At 40.5% G+C, this 18,039-nt stretch overlaps 1 protein-coding gene across 18 annotated transcripts in view; it reads left to right on the top strand.

Moving 5' to 3' along the window:
- The window catches only part of PLEKHA5 (pleckstrin homology domain containing A5), a 175,227-nt gene extending 170,866 nt beyond the window's left edge, over nt 1-4,361 (top strand). For all 18 annotated transcript variants that reach the window (XM_074585769.1, XM_074585687.1, XM_074585738.1 and 15 more), the window contains one exon: nt 1,391-4,361. Coding sequence is in view for 12 of the 18 variants with exons in the window: in XM_074585687.1 (XP_074441788.1) it covers nt 1,391-1,409 (19 nt within the window). In the remaining 6 variants the exon portion in view is untranslated. The remainder of the gene's footprint in view (nt 1-1,390) is intronic.
- The last annotated feature ends 13,678 nt before the right edge of the window (nt 4,362-18,039 follow it).

Consider the following 18,039-nt stretch of genomic DNA (forward strand, 5'->3'; position numbering starts at 1 on the left):
ACATCCCACAGCGTGGTGTATCCTCATAGGTAATACTGTCGCTGTAACATTTCCGTGCTAAGTACAATTCTACAAATAGGCCTTAATTGCTTATGGCAAAACGGAGCATCTGGGATGGCACTTGTAAAACTAACGCTCTGCTTACACATGCCTCGCTATAATGAAGCAAGGATTCCAGAATGTAAAATACAGCCCTTTTGGTTGTTTAGTATTTGAATTCAGTTGGGAAAAGTATTCAACTATGTGCATATACATTCCACCTTTCTTTGCTGCACTCGATGCCTATGTTGGTTGTTTCCCGGGAGCTCCGAAACAAATCCGTGCCGGGAGCTGGGCCTAGTATAGGTAGGAGATGTATGCAGCATGGGCTGCTTGCCCGCAGGATTTATTGCCCCTTACTTTCTGGGGCTGCCGTTGACAGCATTCCAGTGTTTTGCGCTTTGTTGAAAGATCAGTCTTTTAAGGAGCGAGAACTCACTGTCTCTCGGACACAAGAAATCCGATGCGGCAGAGGGAACTTCAGAGCTGTGGGGCCAGCCCCGTTCATACGCAACCAAATTTTTCAGGCAGCATCTGGAAAATGTATGGTAGATTTCAGAGAATAATGAGGTAATACCTATATTTGGCTTTTACGGTCAATTAGTAAAATGATACTCTTGGCACGATGCCAGGGGAATTTGGCATAGGAAATTGGTGGCATAGGATATTGTAGGACTAAGGAAAAACCCATTAACGCAAAGCCATTTTCTTTGTCGCCGCTCTTGCTTTGCAGAGACAAATCTGGACGTGGTACCGCTAACATTGTTACGTTTTAAGCATTACATTTACACTGAGTAATGAAGGGATAATGAAATTATATGCAGCACCTGAATCCAAAGCTCAGCAACATTTTTACTAACGAACTGTTAGAAGCTATTTATAGAAGTCCTTTCAGCAGTAACTAAAATGCAGCAAGCTCTGGGTGGAGCACTTGAACTTCAGAACGCCTTACAGCTACTGCGTCCCTCTGCAAACCGTGCCTGTCGTTTGTAAGAGCAATTAGGGGTTTTGCTATTATTACCTGTTTTATACAAAGAACATTTGGAGATGGCCATGTACGACAGGATAAAACTCTCAGAATAAACAGGCTTTCATATGAAGTTGTACGAATCAGAAAAAACCTTGCTTTTGCTTCTTGCTGTCAAACTATCTTGTCAGCGGTATTATTCATCAGGAAAATTGATTTTTGGAAACAACCGATTTCTAAAATACTTTATTATGTTCTACACCATTGATAACTACCGCTAGGATGAGGTCAGAAATTCCTTGCTGTGCTTAATCCCAGGAGTTATTTTATACAATATTCTGTTGTTGCTAAAATAGAGTAACTTAATCTGTGTCTGTCTTTCAGCACTAATGGCTTCTGTTGAAACAATTCATGCCTGAGATGTATGGACCTGCCCTACGAAAATATGAGAAGATATTGTACAGTATATTTTAAATCTATGAAATTCATAGTTCTGATGCTTTTGGCCACAGAGCATCATTTTATCACTTCCTGGAAAATGTTTATTCCAAGAGAGCTTTAAATGGCCCACATGTACACTCAACAACCTTCAGATTGTTCTCCTGATACCAGCTTGCTGCTATGATTTCTGTGCACATAAAATAAAGGCTCTTTTTAATGTGCAGCCTACAGTCAGAACTTTATTTGATATTCTCCAGAATTTAACGTTCCTTTAATTATGGATCATATAAGTTTACTTTTCTGCTTCTTTTAGACGCATAATCCGGTTAATTTTACATATCACCACTAAACCTTGTTTTACACTTTTTAAACACTACAACTTATTGGTTTAACATTTTATTTGTAAAATTTTTATATATATATATATACATATAGATATATTTAAAATGTGCCATTTTTATTATTGCTTAGTAAAATATGTCAAGTTTCTGCTGTAATTATTTCTTGGTCAGGTTGCAATGTCAGCGGTTACTGCCACACTTCTGTCAACATATACATCAATGTTAGTGGTTACTTTTTCTTAAATAAAATGGAGTGTAGGTATTTTGAGGTACTGGGCTTTTCCTTCGTTGGGTTAGGGTGTGTACAGCAATAAGCAGGTTTTCAATCCCGTACTTAGTTTGTGTACAAATGTAATTATGTTCATTGTGTATATATTATACAATGAGCACATACGATGTAAGTATAAGAAGCCACTTATTATTGTTCAAATACGAATGTTCATAGCCCATTTCTTTTATATCGTATTAAATAAATGTTGATGTTCTTAAGGACTTGTATGGTTAGTATTTCTTCCAGCAAACAGCTGTCACACTGTGTTCCACCTTTGATGTGGGGGATGCAACAGTTCTTATCTCATTGGCGACATCACCTGTCAACCAGCGTAGCAGTGACAGACTCTTAAGAGATTCCAGTCTTCCTCTACGGGAAAGGATAAGGCTGCAACACAGGACAAAAAGACAACCTGAGACTGAGATGCAAGAAATACAGGTTCAGCTCCTGACTCTCCCAGGCTTGTACCAGGATGTTGGAATAATCACTTAGTCATTCTGTGCCTCCATTCCCTGCCTGTTCACTTGAGAGGGAATAGCCTGTCTTACTGGGGTGTGGTGAGTAGTAATTCAATATTTGCAAATGTTGAACGCCGCTTTCAGTGGGGTTAAGGAGAGAAGTATGATGATTCCTTGAGGCTTTGACATCTGCAAAGCATCTTCCAGAAACTGAAAGAAAACCTGAAATAATTTGTCAAGTGTCATCGTACTACAGATGTTAGTAGCTTCATTTTTTTCATCTCACGCAGCTGTCTCAATTTGCCTGAGACAAAAGAGGTTTAGAGAAGAACGATGAAAAATGAAGAGACTTAAGGGATAGCTTTTGAATGTAGGATGTAAAGCTAAGAAAACTTTTAAAGGTTCAAGCAACTGCTGTGTGCTTCGGTGCATGTGTGTGCCATCAGTAGTAAGGCAAGTTTCAGAAGAAGACTGCCAGCTCCTGTTGTGCTTTTTTATCATACAAATCGTATCCTGTTCAAGTTAATAGCGCTGTGTTAGAGACTATATAATTCATTGTGCTTTTCCATAGAGGAGCGCCTGAGATTGACACGCAGTTTGAAATTAACTCTTTATCGTTGCCCCCCCCTAAGTAGGAGGTAGTTGCACTCTTCTGCCACTCCCAGCTCTGCTGCCAGCTCTTCTGGGGCTCCGCCACAAAGACACGGAGTATGCTGGCTGCCTACCTGTCATTTTGCCATTTTCTTTGAAAAGCGAAGAAATGGGAAGCAGTATTTAGCAGCAGAGCTTGGGGGGTCATAGTGAAAGAAATGGCTGAAGGGAAGAACATGAATCATGATGCAGGCAGACAGCATACAGCTGAAAGTTTGACCAAATAGCCTTTCTTCTTTTTTTGGAACAGTAGCCCCAAATTAGTGCATCCGTCCATCCAAAACATAGAGAAAGGAAGAGGAATGTGATTATTTTTTTATTTAATTTTTTTTTTTTTATTGCTCAAGCAGCTGAGGTTTAAGTTCAGTGGCACCACTGGAGCACCTGGGGCAAAGCAAATAGGACACACCCTGTCTCTCCCTAACCCTTCTGGAGAGAGCTATTCAGCTGTCCGGCTTTGCAATCTCTTTCTGTCCTCACTGCCAAGAAAAGAATCGCAACCAATCAAGGAAAGAATGACTAAGTGGTTTTTTGGGCGTTTATAGAGCTTGTCTGTGTTTAAAGCCGTTGCCAGTTTGGTATATCTGTCAAGTATGTGCAGTTTATACTGAAGCTGGGGGAGGGTGGGAGAATTAGCAAGTTTTTGCTGGTATAACTGTTGGCAGCGACAGCAAACGTAAATGATGCAGGAATGTAGTAATGCTCATAGACTATAATTTCACTTCCTGTGGGCACTTGCAGCAAAGACTTGCGGTTTCATTGGGTGCTCTATTTTTTTTGTGTCTTATGGAAAAAATGTATGGCTTTGTGTTATCACAGAGCATCTACTGTCTCTTACCTCATCAGAGTAACACATCCCAGTGATCGTACTCCTGAGATAGAGAAATATCAGAATCCTGATATTGTCAGCCTTCAAACATCTATTTTAAGTTTGTATCAAGGATATTTTTATATTTCTGACTGATTGCTTTATTGGCTATTGCACTGACACTTGTATATATGGAACATGTGCTTTTTTTCAAAAGCAAGAGTCCTTAGGAATAATGCAACACATTCTCTACAGATGTTCATGCTTTTCAGAACCAATTACATCTATTTTTGTCTTTTGTTCACCATTTGCATTGTTCCAAGGCTACTAGAGAATGTGATTCTTTTAAGTCCCTTAATAAAGTGACATTACTCAAAAAGTTATAGTTGGTGTCTTGGCAGTTTTTGTATGTCGTGGACTGGCTCAAAGAGAAAGACCTCACCAGGCAGTCGAAACCCAAAGCCTGTTTATATTATTACTGAGGGGGGAAAAGTAGTCTTCAGTTAATATTTCCTCATAAACATATCTGTCGTAAAATTAATCAAATAAGGTTCTGTTTTCAGGAAATCGGAAAAATTTTAAACAGTTCATTTCTACCTAAATCACTTTAATTGGACAGTCTGGGAAAGAATTATTACCCACCCTGTTGGATCCGTTAGATGTAGTAACCAGGAGCGCATACATGAAAAACAGTAATGGATTATGCTGTTAGTAATAGATCTACTAAATTCTCTAGTTCTTGGACCGGTAGCGTAAGTTACATCCTGGTTGAGTAAAGCAGCAGAGTAGAAGATCTTTAATCAGTGGTGGTGCTGGGAAACTCTTACCCCAAACTTTTCATTATATTGGAACAATTAGGTGGGGTGTGTTTTTTTTTTTTTCTTTTCTAATAAAATAAACCAGAAATAGTACTCATTCGGATCTCAGAAGTGGGTCATCATGTCTTTTCTGCACAATACTTTTTTGTCCCTGTGATCCTGGGTTTTGCTATACTTATTTTCTTAAGTTATTGAGGAGTAGTTTAATCTTATTTCAGTTTGAATCCGCAGTTAAAATGTTATTTTCCATCCTTTGGAAAGTTGACATTTAAATGGACAATGAACAAATTGCCTATACCTGGCATTAATAATGTATCCGAAACAACTTAGTTTAACTTTTTTAAGGATGCACATGAAGATAACAAAGCAACATCTGGCCTTCATTTCTTCTAAAGAACATTATATATACTTGCTGTTATATCCTTGGAAATGTTTAGCTTGTCCATATGGGAACACTGAAGAAGCTGCTACAAAATAAAATGGAATATACTGGTGGCTGAAAGCAAATGTCTGGCCCAAAATGAAGGCTAAAAGCAGCTGCTTTCTGAACTTGACACGCACAACTTGTTATCCAGCTGTTCCAGATGTGTCAGTATTCAAATGTTACTTGTGGAATGAAGTTTTTGTGCATTTTTTGGTGATGTTTCTTCATTCGGTCGTATGCCAAAGAAAATGTTTTTTAAGGTCTGTCTAAACATTATCTGGCTGTTGTTGTGAAACTGCAAGCAACTCTTAATTGTAGCTATGGGTAAGTAACATCACCACAGTGGTTGCTAATTGGCTCATGTGGCAGTTTTAGTGTGGATGTGTTTAAGAACACTTATTTAGGCTGGGTTAGGTTCTGTTAGGAATAAAAGAAAAAGCTGTAAGCAAATGGTGCTGTTTCCAGCGGACTGCTGTAGAGTACATCGGGACAAAAACAGATGTGATCTCATTAACTTCTTTATTGCTGAAACCAAACCTAAAATAAGGAATTAATTTTTTGTCAAATTCTATCCAGATCCCTGTTCTATGGAACAGGAATACTTCAAAGAATTTCAGACTAAAAATGGAAACACCCTCTTCCTCTTTTGAAGGTGAAATGAGTACTGTTTGGTTTTTTTTTTAAAAAAAGAAAAAAAAAAAAAGGCAGCAGACCCCCGCAGGTTTAACTTTATACGTAGAAGAAGCAAGATTTTCTTATGGCCTAGAGAATTGGTCAGGGAAAACTTTCAGAAAAATACCTGATCCTCATCTGTTGTCATCTGGTAGTTTTCCTGAGTCTCACAGTGAAGTGGCTGGCACCATCCAGGATTCTCTTCTGCATCTTTAAATCCGCTCCAGCCCCAATGTGTAAAATATTCTGCATTCCTTGTATGGAGAAAAAAGTGCTTTATCCGCACAGCAGCTGTCTGTGCCTACATAAGCGGCTGAATCCAGGCCACCAGTTTCTTGCTTGAAATCCCTAAAAACCGCAGGTGCTTAGCATCTTGAAAGATCGAGCTCAAAGTATATTGCGTGAGGCACCCAGCATTTCAAAGTAACTTGCATATGAATCTCCCTTATTTTCAGCAATAGAGTCTATTTAGAAGAAAAAAAAATTAATTTTTTTCAAAGTACCAGTCATATTGTCAGGAATCAAATAATTAATAGGTACAAACGAATATATAATAATTTATTTGAGAAAATTGTCATTAATTGACAAGAGTATGTTTCAAAGCGATTGAAAAGCAGCTGTAAAATTCAGCAACTCTCAACTCATAAAAGTCACCTCTTCACAATATGAATTTCTGCTGAGTCTTGACACTGATTACAGGTGTATTCGACCGCTGTGTATTGTGCAACTTCCTTCTTGGTAAAATCCCAAGGCAGCAAGAACGTGGAGGCTGCTTCATATGTTTTAGCTTTAAAGATTAATGATTTTTTTTTTTTTAATATTTTCATGCTCATCCACCAGTCTTGGAAACAGACGATAATGGCAATTGCCTTTATGCTTTTTATACACTGAAATGCTCATATCTAGACAGATAGAAAGAAAAAAAAAAACAAAAAACACAACTTTCTGATTAATGTTTTCTCTTATTTGTGACTGCTGCTGTGCGTTTGATTTTGTGTTTGATTTCTGGCTGCCTGGAGACTGTCTGAGGGAGTTTACGCATGCAAGGGCTGGTACTGCAGAGAAGCCAACTTGTGTACGAGTGAGGATTAGCTGAAGGTGTCATTTCGTGAGCTGGGAGACTGCCTGGAAACCTGGGATTGTTTGATCTCAAGCACCTTTGAATAACATTTCTGGCTGTTTTCTAACCCTATGTCAGCATACCTATAATACTTTGTATCTACTGTTTCTAGTATATTTTGCCTACAAATAATAAATATTTTTAATAAAGACAAAGTGCCTAGATAATGTGTGAGATCCTGATCGCTATTTACGAGGTAGCAGTTACTAATTAAAGAACGAGCCTCTCAACCATTTAGGAGATTGTGTTAGTGAAGAGGAATTGGTTAATACTCAAAGGAATTGCAACATTGGGAAAACCATACTTGCTTATATCATCTGATTGTTTGGAATATGGGGGGATAACTAGTCTAAACTCACTGCATTTTATTTTAAAACTTTTATTTCATTGTCTTAAAGCTATACCATTCTGTGTGATCAGCTAAATACAACCTAGCTAAGCTCCTCTTCATTTCTGTTATCCAGAATTTAGGACAAGGAGGAACAGAGGTTGTGACATTTTGATCATTTTTGCCTCATTAAAATCTTGTGGACCCCAAGGAGCACAGTTAGGTCATGTTTGTCAAAGGTAGGAGTCGAAAACTTTGCTTTGAGTCATGCCTGTTTCAGAGGAGTGCTCTGCACGAATTACCATACAGCTTTCCCTGTCTGTCTGGTTCCAGGCTAGAGCACTCCAGTTATTTCACCTTTGAACAGAATCCCAAACTTTCACAACGTTTTCAGGCAATTAATCATAGGCAGTCTGTGAAGTCTAAGATCTCTTTACAGCTGAAGGCTCTAAACTATTAGGAGGATGACTGTCTACAGGAGTGAATCCCGGTTAAAGCCTAAGCACTCCAGACTTTCTAGGCAGTTTCCAAACCCTTGCATGCTGTAACTGCATCTTTGTCTGAATGCAGCAAACTGGATTGCTGTTCAGTTGGTCAGACGGCCTCCTCCAACTGTTGAGGAGCTGTTGATTTTAAGGATGCCCAGCAGGCTGGATTTGTGTTTCGAAAAGCGCTGCTAGCAATCGATACTACTGCAATAGGAGGCTTTCCCTCCCGCGACCCTCCCTTTTTCCTGCAGCTGTTGTGCAAGTAGGCACGGACAGACTGGTTTGCGCTGTAAAAACAGTGTTATTACCTATTGGCCTTGATGCAAAAGCAGCCAGTCTAATCTATCTTCCTGTATCTGCATGGGGAAGATAAGTTGTGTTAACAGGGGAAGCAGAAGATGAAGGGCACGTGCGTTATCAGTCCAAGTTCAAGTACTTCCCCGGAAGGACCCCAGAAGAACAAAGTTAGCCTTGCTGCAGCTGCTGCTGCTGCTGCCGCCACCGCTTTCCCACTTCAGCTTTCCTCCTTTTTCCTCTCTGCCTGTGCTTTTGTCCCCATGGCGTGGTTGCCATTGTATAGTAGTTTTAAGGGATGAAAGCAAATGATTGCTGATGGGTGACATGATAGCGCTTTAAATGGGAATGCAGATTGGTTCCAATACCAAGCAATATAGTAACACGGACAAAGCAAGTGGCGGCAGCACAATAGGCTTAGAATGATTGCCATAAGCATAAGTGACTGACAAAAGAATCTGTGATATACAAATACCAATATGTGTTTTAAAAAAAAACAACGCTGATGTTAAAATGTCCAGAACTGTCCAAAAACTGTGTAACTTGCAAGCTGTCCAGATGCAGCACAGACTGCAGCTGACCTGTCATCTTAGTAATATTTAGTATCCCGTTCTCTTTTGACTTTCTGGGAATCTGGGTGCTGAGCACGCGCAGGAAATCGGGGATTACAAACTTGTCTGAACTTTTCACTGCCAGACATTAACATGCGGATGCAGCAGCCCGTATGTAAATGATGTTATCTGAGCTGCTTTATGCATGTGTTTCCAGGATAAGAAAGGAGATTACTTCATTGTGTGAACTAATTACCTGTGAAGAAAAAATTAGAGCCTTTTTAATGTTAATGCCAGGCTGTATTTTTATTAACCTTCATACTCAATGATCCAGTGTTGTGTGTTTATTGTGTATTTTCAAATATTAAAGACTTGATCCTTTAACCTAAATGAAAGAAGTTCTTGATGTGACTTTGCATAAACAGGTTTCTTTGCAAGGTTGGAGACACATCTCAGAGCCTTCTTTGCCCATAAAATGGGGTTGCTTCACCATCCATAAAGACAAAGTGACTTTTAAGTGTCATGCTTAATCATGCACAGCAACAATTAAAGATACAAAGTGGGCAATTGTATTAAACGGGAACTACAGGACAAATTACTGCAGAACAGAGACAGTATGTTCTTGGCCTAATCTGGAGTTGCATACAACCAGGGCAACAGGGTTCATGTTCATACAGCAGACCTGAGCCCAGATGGGAACAGCCCATTTGGCTTCAGGTTGACAGCTTGTATGATTAAAAGTTAAACATGTTCATACTGCAAACGTTATGATACAAGAGAGAATTTGTGCAAGAGCCTGATCTCTTGTGGTTACTACATCTCAGCCGAAATTCAGCGTGTTGCTTATTAATACTATAATTAGATAAGGGAGGAGGGGAGTACCTCTCAAATATTTCATGTTTTACTATTTGTATAGCTTTTAAACCAGCATTTATTTTGTCATACTTTTTAAAGCATGATATGAGTTGCTGAGGTTTGCGTGTGTATTTTACTATAGAGCATAAGCTGATGATAGTATGTTGCATGTAATGGAAATGAATATTCATGCAATATGCCAAAAGAAGTTACTACAGTACAGGTAGGTGGTGGACTGAGATCACCTAGTGCAATAAAAGACAGTCCAAAAATCTGACTGTATTAGTATGAAAAAGACCTCCAAAATGCAAGCTAGAATAACAAAACTGAAAAACAAGCAGCCATTGGTCCAGCACTTAATTTACGTGAAAATAATCAAGGGTGGTGGAGGAAATTTTTTTTTTCCTGTAAAGTCCATTTTAAACAGGCTGCATTGCTACCTCTTTACACGGAGCTTGTGGTTGTGAAACTGGGAAGTGAACGTGGCTGATGAACATCTGCGTAAGATCAGGTCCTCAAGGTAGCAGGGAGCACAGAGACCATGGCCTGAAGTGGTGCCAAAGGATCTTCCTGGAAGACACAAGGCAGAAGTAGGTCATCGCTCTCTACAGAGCTGATACCTTAACACGTGTCAGTGCCCGAGTTACACTTCTATAATACGTGCCTCTCTGTTGTACCTTTCATGCCACTAGCACAACTTAAATCACACAGTTTTCTCAACTTAGAGTCACCAGCTTTATATGAAGACACGTAGGCATGAATTGCTGTAAGATGCACCACATTTAAAATTAGATCTTTTTCACCTTGTTCCAAAGTGTTATAATAAAAATGTTTCCTGTATTTTCCAGGCTTTAAGTAGCTGAATCCACTTTTCACCAAGATGAAACAAATACTTAGCATTGCCAAACCCAGCTAGAAATTCAACCGTAAAGATGATGGTTCTGATAAATTACCTAGTTAAAGGTCATATAAAGCCAAACTGCTGCCATTTGTCCTGATAGTAGGCCTCTGTAGCAACAGCTTGCTAAGAATTTATAGTGCCATATTTTCCTACTACATTTTAAGTAGTATAGTAGGTTGTTTTGAGCTGCCTAGGAAAAGTACTGGACAGTATTTGTTTCTGGAATACGGTTTAACTGTGTCACTAGGCAAAAATTATTAAGCACGTAATAAATGTTCATCTTTACTGAAAAAAGAAAAGTAGTTTTAAAAGACTGAATAGAATCAAAAGTGTTATGTGATTAAAAACTAGGCCCATCTCTATTGAGAACACTGCATGTGTGTGTATAACAGCAGCTTTACCAGAAGAGTTCAATGACAGACAACTACACCTCAGAGCAATCCTGGGAAAGAGACTCAATTACGCACATCCACATGGTTAAATTGCTGCATAAAAAAAATGATAAAATGGTTTGCCTGCTCTTATACAGCCAGTTGCTTTGGAGAATCTGTGAGCAACAGAGCTGGGAATAGACTTCAGGAGAAGAGAATCACTGCTTTGCCTATTAGAAGACGTGCAGCGTATCTGTAGGGCATGTCATTGGGGCATTAAGCTAATTTAGGATTTAGGTCTCCAAATTCTGCAATATAGCCTAGGCTTCCTGAGAGAGGGACCCTCTGAACTATTTAAATTCTGAGTTACGGAAGGGTCATGGTGCCACTCAGACTCTCCTGTGTGATACGTGCTGAGTCCCCACCTCCTAGCAGCCATCCTTCCATAGGCCAACAATATCAGGTTTTGCTATGAGTTCCTCAAAACTCCTTGGTTCCCTAGCTCCCGGGCTGAGTTTGACATTCTGGCCCCGCTGAGGTCAATGGGAATTTTGCAATCAATACCGGAGAGGCCAAAGTTTCAGACAAGGCTTGTAGAGTTCATCTGAGTTCAGTGATCATCTCTGATCATTGAATTTGCAATAAAGGTGGCTGTGGCGAGATTGAGTGTAACACGCTCGATCTCAGTTTCCGTTCCATTAGTGGTAATCGGCAGGCGCATAATGCAAGTTTACAAATGTTCATGTTTATATTTCCCAGTGCTTCAAATAAACAGTATTGGAACTAAATCGACATGTGCATAGTCAAAACGACCTTACTTTCTCCTTCCTTGTTTACATTATGGGGTACTCATCCATGCAGCAACCATTTTCAGTCATTTAGGTAAAATAAAAGCTTCCCCGTGAATGGAATAGTCTCATAGGACCCCCAAAACTGATGCTCGTGGTGATTACAGTGGGGCAGTTAGCATGGACAGCAGGTTGCCTAACTGCAGCATGAAAGACAATGCATTTCCTTGCAATGGAATGGCCAGAGTTGACCAGACTTGAAGAGTATGACCCCAAGCGGCTGATCCAGAAATCCTCTCATGCTCTTGCCCCAAAGCTGCCATGCAAACAACAAAACAACACAGCACACAGACATGCTGGCCCATAACACCGAGATAACAGGAGTGGCAGCTTTTACATTGATGGGGTTGGGTTGCAGAACGTGCTGGTATTTGTACAGGTTTTCTACAGATTACTGCTGCCTTCTACATGACACTTTTGTTGCCAGGGTGGGGCAAAAGGGAGAACAGGAAGCCTAGGCGCTGCCCCTGATAAACCAGATAGATGAACAGAACGTGTGGGGGGTATTGAAGGGGCAGGAGGCGGGCAGGACAGTTTCCATTTTTGCCAGATTGCGACTATATTCCAGCTTCAGAGGGCAAGAGCGGGGAATTTTGCAGAGTAAAACCAGGGAGATTTGACAAGCAGGCATTCCCCTGGCGCTGTTGTCAGTATGCAGACAGGCAGCACAGTTCCTTTGGCACAGAATTGCCGCAGTGAGCTGATGAAGACCTTTTCAGTCCCGGGGCTTCCCAGTGCTGTCATGACAACAGCTACTTTCTCGGTCCTGCTGAAACCCCTTTTCACATTCAGTGAATGCCGTGCACAGAAAAGTAGGTTGTTCTCATCAATCTCCCTCTCTCTCTCAGATTTGGTTGATTGAGAATCGGGAGGGACACTGTGCTTCTATGAACTTGGCGTATTTTCCATGAACATGACGGATCCTTGATCTTGTAGGAAAGGTTTGAAGAGTTATGAATTGGAAACGTCATTTTAATAGCTCAGAAGACAAATACGCTATCTGTAATAAATATTTGTTGTTAGCGGCAAACAATGATAAAGTCATCCTGCTGGTTTTGTAATTGTTAAATTAGTTTTGATTACTTTGAGTATGACTTTTGCTGTTCAGTGAATACCATAATAATGGAAAGGCTAGTTTTTGCATACAAATCTGAACTTTTCTGAAACTCAGGTGTTTGCTCATGCTCAAGCCTACTAAATAATAATTTCTTTTTAAATACACGAATGCTGCATATCTCTAGCTATTTGATAAACATTCCATGATCTGAATTTTTCTTGTAACATAAGCAGAGCAGTGGGGGGAAAAGAGGAATCGTCCAGCTGTTAAGGTTTTGGGAAATCTGGACTTTGACACCTTCTCCGTGACAGTATCTTGTCCAAGGCTGACCAGACTGTGTGATAAATGCCTCTCTTAAGGATATCATGTGTCCCTTAACTCTCTAGCACACCAAGATCTCGCAGTCATGGAAAATATGTAATCTTAGTTGCTTGTCACTTTTAATCTCACGGGATTTAGCAGGACCCTAAATTTGTCATACACATGGTAATTCTGAATGTGGTCATTAGTCTTTCAGGCTGCATCTAAACCTGTCTGCAGGGACTAACTCACTTGGTCCCAGCCATGCAGCTCAGCTCAGCTTCTGTGGCTCCTGACTAGGCCTCCCTTCTCATCTTTAGAAATCATGGTAGAAGGCATGACTGGTGTGAACATGGTTTTCGTCCCCATGTGAAGCTGGGGCAAAGCCAGGGTATGAGGTTATATCTGAGAACTCAGAAAAATATTTACTGTTTTTGGAGATTGGATGATGCCCGTGTCTTTGTATAACATGGGAATAATATGTCAACTTTACAGAATCACAGAATAGATGACGCTGGAAGATACCTCTGAAGATCATCGGGTCCGACCTCCTGCTCAAAGCAGCATCAGCTAGAACAGGCTGCTCAGGACCATGTCCGGGTGTGAATATCTTCAGGAACGGCAACGTCACAATCTCTCTGGGCAAACTCTTCCACTGCTTGACAGCCCTCATTGTGAAAAAGTTTTTTCTTATGTTTAAATAGAATGTTCTGTGTTTCAGTTTGTGGCCACTGCCTCTTGCCCTTCACCAGATACCACTGAGAAGAGTCTAGCTCCATCTTCTTTGCTTCCCCGCCTCAGTTATTTATACACGTCGATAAGATCTCCCCGAGCCTTCACTTCTCTGGGCTGAACAGTCCCAGCTCTCAGCCACTCCTCATCTGACACGCTGCCCTCCCTTAATTATCTTCAGGGCCCCTTGCTGGGCCCACCACAGCATGTACTGGGAAGCTGAGAACTGTGGTTGGAAGGACATGTGTTCACAAGAGCTTGATCTTGGAAAGTCAAGAGATTCTTTCAAGAAAAAAAAAGAAGGGGAAAAAAAGGCACAAACATTATAACTAGATTTCTGCAAGGGAATTTTCATTTAAATTTTATGAAATATTAATTTTAAACCAATTAAGACTGTTTTATGAAAAACCTATATTCTAGTTATGACCACAAATCAAAGAAAGGGAGTTTTAAAGGAATCCTAGAAGAACGTGGAAAAGCTGCTGTAAACTTGTACTCCTTCCAAGCTGTGATTTGTATTTAATTAGCATTCAATTCATTGTGCATTTCTGTTTGGTTGTAATGGTTACGCACCGGTTTTGCAACATGCAAGATCTTGATTACTTTTATGGTTTTGAAAAGAAGCTCCATGTGTGCAAAGAAAGATTCTGCTCTTGACTTCACATCTCCGTTTTTAGAAAAAGAACTGCTGGAATTTACTGCCTAGTGTGCTTGTGCAGAATTGCCCCCTCCGTTGGGATGACCTCCCCTAGTTGTACTGTAATGCTCTGTAGCAACTGACTGGCAGAGAAGAAATGGCCATACTGGTGGCAACCCTGTATTTGTGGTCGGGCGCACACCTTCATTTAAAGCTGGAATCCAGCTCTGTTTTGCATAAGAATGTAGAAAACACACATTCCCCAAATTAATAGCATGTAAAGACTCTTTAATCTGGAAGCAAATATGTTAATCATCTCTGGTTAAAACTAATCTAAATTGCACCCTTTAAGAACGTTGATTCTTCTGAGACTGGAGAATTTTGGCTGCCTTTTATTGCAAAAGCGCAAACTGCCAAGTAAAAAATATACACAAAGAGATATAGAATACTTTGGGAGGAAAAGAAAATCTATCTGATAATTTATATATTTTATTGAATTATAATATAAAAGTATTGACAGTATTCATGACAGAGAAAAGATGCTCTATTTGCTTATGCAGTACTGCATATATTACCGTTTTCCCCGTTCATAGGACGTATTGCATCAGCTATTTAAATTTTCCAATGTGGCATTTGGAAAACTTTATGAATAGTTTCAAAGAAAAGCACAACTCATTTTTAGCATATACTTATGCAAGTCCCTGAAGCTCACAAAAGTTTAGAGACATGGGATGCAGGATGAATATTCAGATAGGTACACCAATGCAGAAGTACTGCAAGTAGCTTTTGCTTTTGAAGCAAATTCTGAGTTGGTTCTCAGTGGTATCTATAATAACTAATAGCTTATCATAGACAAATAATATCTATTTGAAATTCTGTGCTTACGTTTCATTTTTTTGCAACAAGCTGTGAAGCACATAAATTAACCGTATTATAAGGCCCTCTAATGCCTTGAACTCAAAGCTTTATATCTTTCACTTAGAAGAAATCATGCTTTCTTGTTTTGCTTTTTGTGTTTTCCTTATCATTTGACAGCAAATTTAACATCAATTAGCATGCATTTTAAAGAAGAGGCTTTATGCACTTGTAAAATACCCGGTTCCTTTCAATTATATCAGAGCATCTACGGAACATGGGCTTTCTCTTACTGTTTGTGTTTATAGATGGCTTAACACAAAGATGCCCTCATCTCCACTGGGCTTGCAGGTTGTTACAGTAATACAACTGCAAATATAGTGAATGTTAGGAAGTGCTATTGGATATGCTCCAGAATGGGGTTTTCCGCTCCTGAACTAACTCCTGGTCCTTTGTGTCACCTTAATAATTTCTTCATTTTCCCGGTCCTTTTTTTTCCTGTCCCCAGAGTGGGCACAGTTACATTTAACTGAGCTGTCTGGAGTTTTCTGAAGTTTCACGACCTAACAGCCACAGAATGCCATTTATTTTTTTTTTCCTCCTAGTTAACACTAAAAGCAGTTCCTTGGTCTAGCTCATGGCATGAATTTTGGAGACAGCTGTGCTGGCACAACAGAAGAGGCAGTGTGTCACCATGAGAGCCATAAAAAAGCATGGTCAGGGAAGAGGGGGAAGAAGGACCTGAGCAGTATCTAGAATTCATATTGCTGGGAAGTGTTTTGCAGAACCAGCGTATGGCCCCAGCGAGAGCTCACTGCCCAGCAGGGTGAGAAGAGGGACACCAGCCCAATGTGCATTCCCACAAGCCTTCCTTTGGTTGACCCAACCTAAGTGAGGCTTGAAGTTTCCTATAGTCATGGTTTCTAAGTGAACAGTACAGGGAAAGATTAAAGGCAGCTTTAAAAAGCAAACAGCATAGAAGCCGAGTTTAAAGGGAGAATTAACTGGGTGCTGCGGGAGAGGGTGGGGTCAGAATTGCAGAAGGAGGCAGTTTCAGTCCGGTCTGAAGGGAAGGGTGAGAACCGAGTGCTGGATGCTTACTTGAAGCAATAGGAGATTGCAGCCTCTTCCTCCAGACCTTGAATTTGGATGGGGAAGGGTGGGGCAGAAAGAAGGGACGGGTGCAGCTTCCAGAGGGTGCTGAGCAGGCAGAATATTGTGAGCAAGGTGAGTCATCAGGTTCAGGCAGCAGGAATTTCCTGCAGTGCTTAAGACATGCATGTGGAGGCAGGGGCAGGAGAAGGGAGTTCAGTGACCAAAGGTTTTGTTCCACAGAACTTCCCCTGGTATCCTAACAAGTGCAAGGCGGGATGTCACTTTTCCTGCATCTTAGGCCTATGGCATTTTTTTCTCCCTCTATAGGCCAGTATATGTCATAGTATTATGATGCTGACCAACATTAGGAAAAAAAGGTAAAAAAACCTGCCTTACATGTACAAAATCTTCTGATGATCTCACCTAACTGTCCTTCATAAAAAAACCACAAAAGAGCAAAATCTTTGTGACTCAAGAAAAGAAGAAACTACTTCTTTGGAGTGCGCTCACTATTGATTCTGCTGTCAGCGTGAATGCCCTGCACCCTGGTGTTCCTGAGGTAAGAGAATAAAATCTTAATTTCTTCTCCCTGCTCTGCTGTGTCTGCAATGTTGTTAGTTCTTGCACTAATGGAGAATGGTTCTGCTTGGACTCTTGGCCTGTGAACAAGCTTCTAGTTTATCTGCTGACGTATTTTTTTTTTATTTTGTACTTTGTTGAGAATGTCTTCCAAGTACCACAGAGTAGTGTGCCTCAACATAAGTATCTCAGCTTTAAAGCATTGTCCCTGTTGTAACCTGATCATACCAAGCCAGACTGAGCATACCAGAAACCCTTTGTGTGAAGGATAGAGTAACATCCACCCTCAAAGCCTAAGTGGATGTGTAAGTTCTTTTTTCCAAAGGATTTCCTAACAGCGTGTCTCCTGCTTTGAGCTTTTCTCAGACCATTCAAATGCAAGTGATTTAGATGCCTTTGCAAGTTCTAGACTCGCCTGTTCTCAGACAGATCTCCTCCTTCAAGAGGTTTGAAAAGTCAAAAACCGTGGAGAAAAAGGACATTTACCTTTGGTAAGCTGGGTATTTTTTCTACAGAAAAAGCTCAGTAACAAGAGGTTTAAGCAATCATTGCTGCTTGCACTTGATTAGGACTTTATTATAGCGCTCAAGGGCCAAGCCCGGACGCAGAATTTTGTCGTTTTAAAAAACTGCGAGCAGGACACCAGGAGATTGTCACAAAGTATTTCTTTGATGACTTCCTGCTGCGGTAGTGACCCCTTTGGTGCTGATCTTTTGCTTAAATGCTAGTGATTTCCATTAGGCAGGTTGACACCGTCCTTCCTATTCATTTGTGTCCTGAGGTGTCCCTCCCTGACGCTCTTTGAATACACAAATTACCTAATGAGCTGGCGTCTCTACCGCTCTGTTAGGAAAGTGGAAAGTGGGAGGTCTGAATCACCCTGCTCGCTTTCGGTACACAAACACCGGGAGCCTTGCGCGCACACACGACCTCAAGAAACCCAGAGAGACCTGGGGGAAAAAAGTAACAGCAACGGGCTCGTCAACACACAGTGGAGCGGATTCGGACAATTTACATCAGGGCACATGGAGTTCTTTGAGATAACTTTTCCCCCTTTTTTTTTCCTCATATTCTTAGGTGTTGAAAGCTGTCTTTTACCTAAGTCTTTTATATATTTTTTGGTTTCTCATGACTTGAT

Source organism: Larus michahellis, chromosome 1 (genome assembly GCF_964199755.1).
Source record: "Larus michahellis chromosome 1, bLarMic1.1, whole genome shotgun sequence".
In the NCBI taxonomy this organism is placed as follows: Eukaryota; Metazoa; Chordata; class Aves; order Charadriiformes; family Laridae; genus Larus; species Larus michahellis.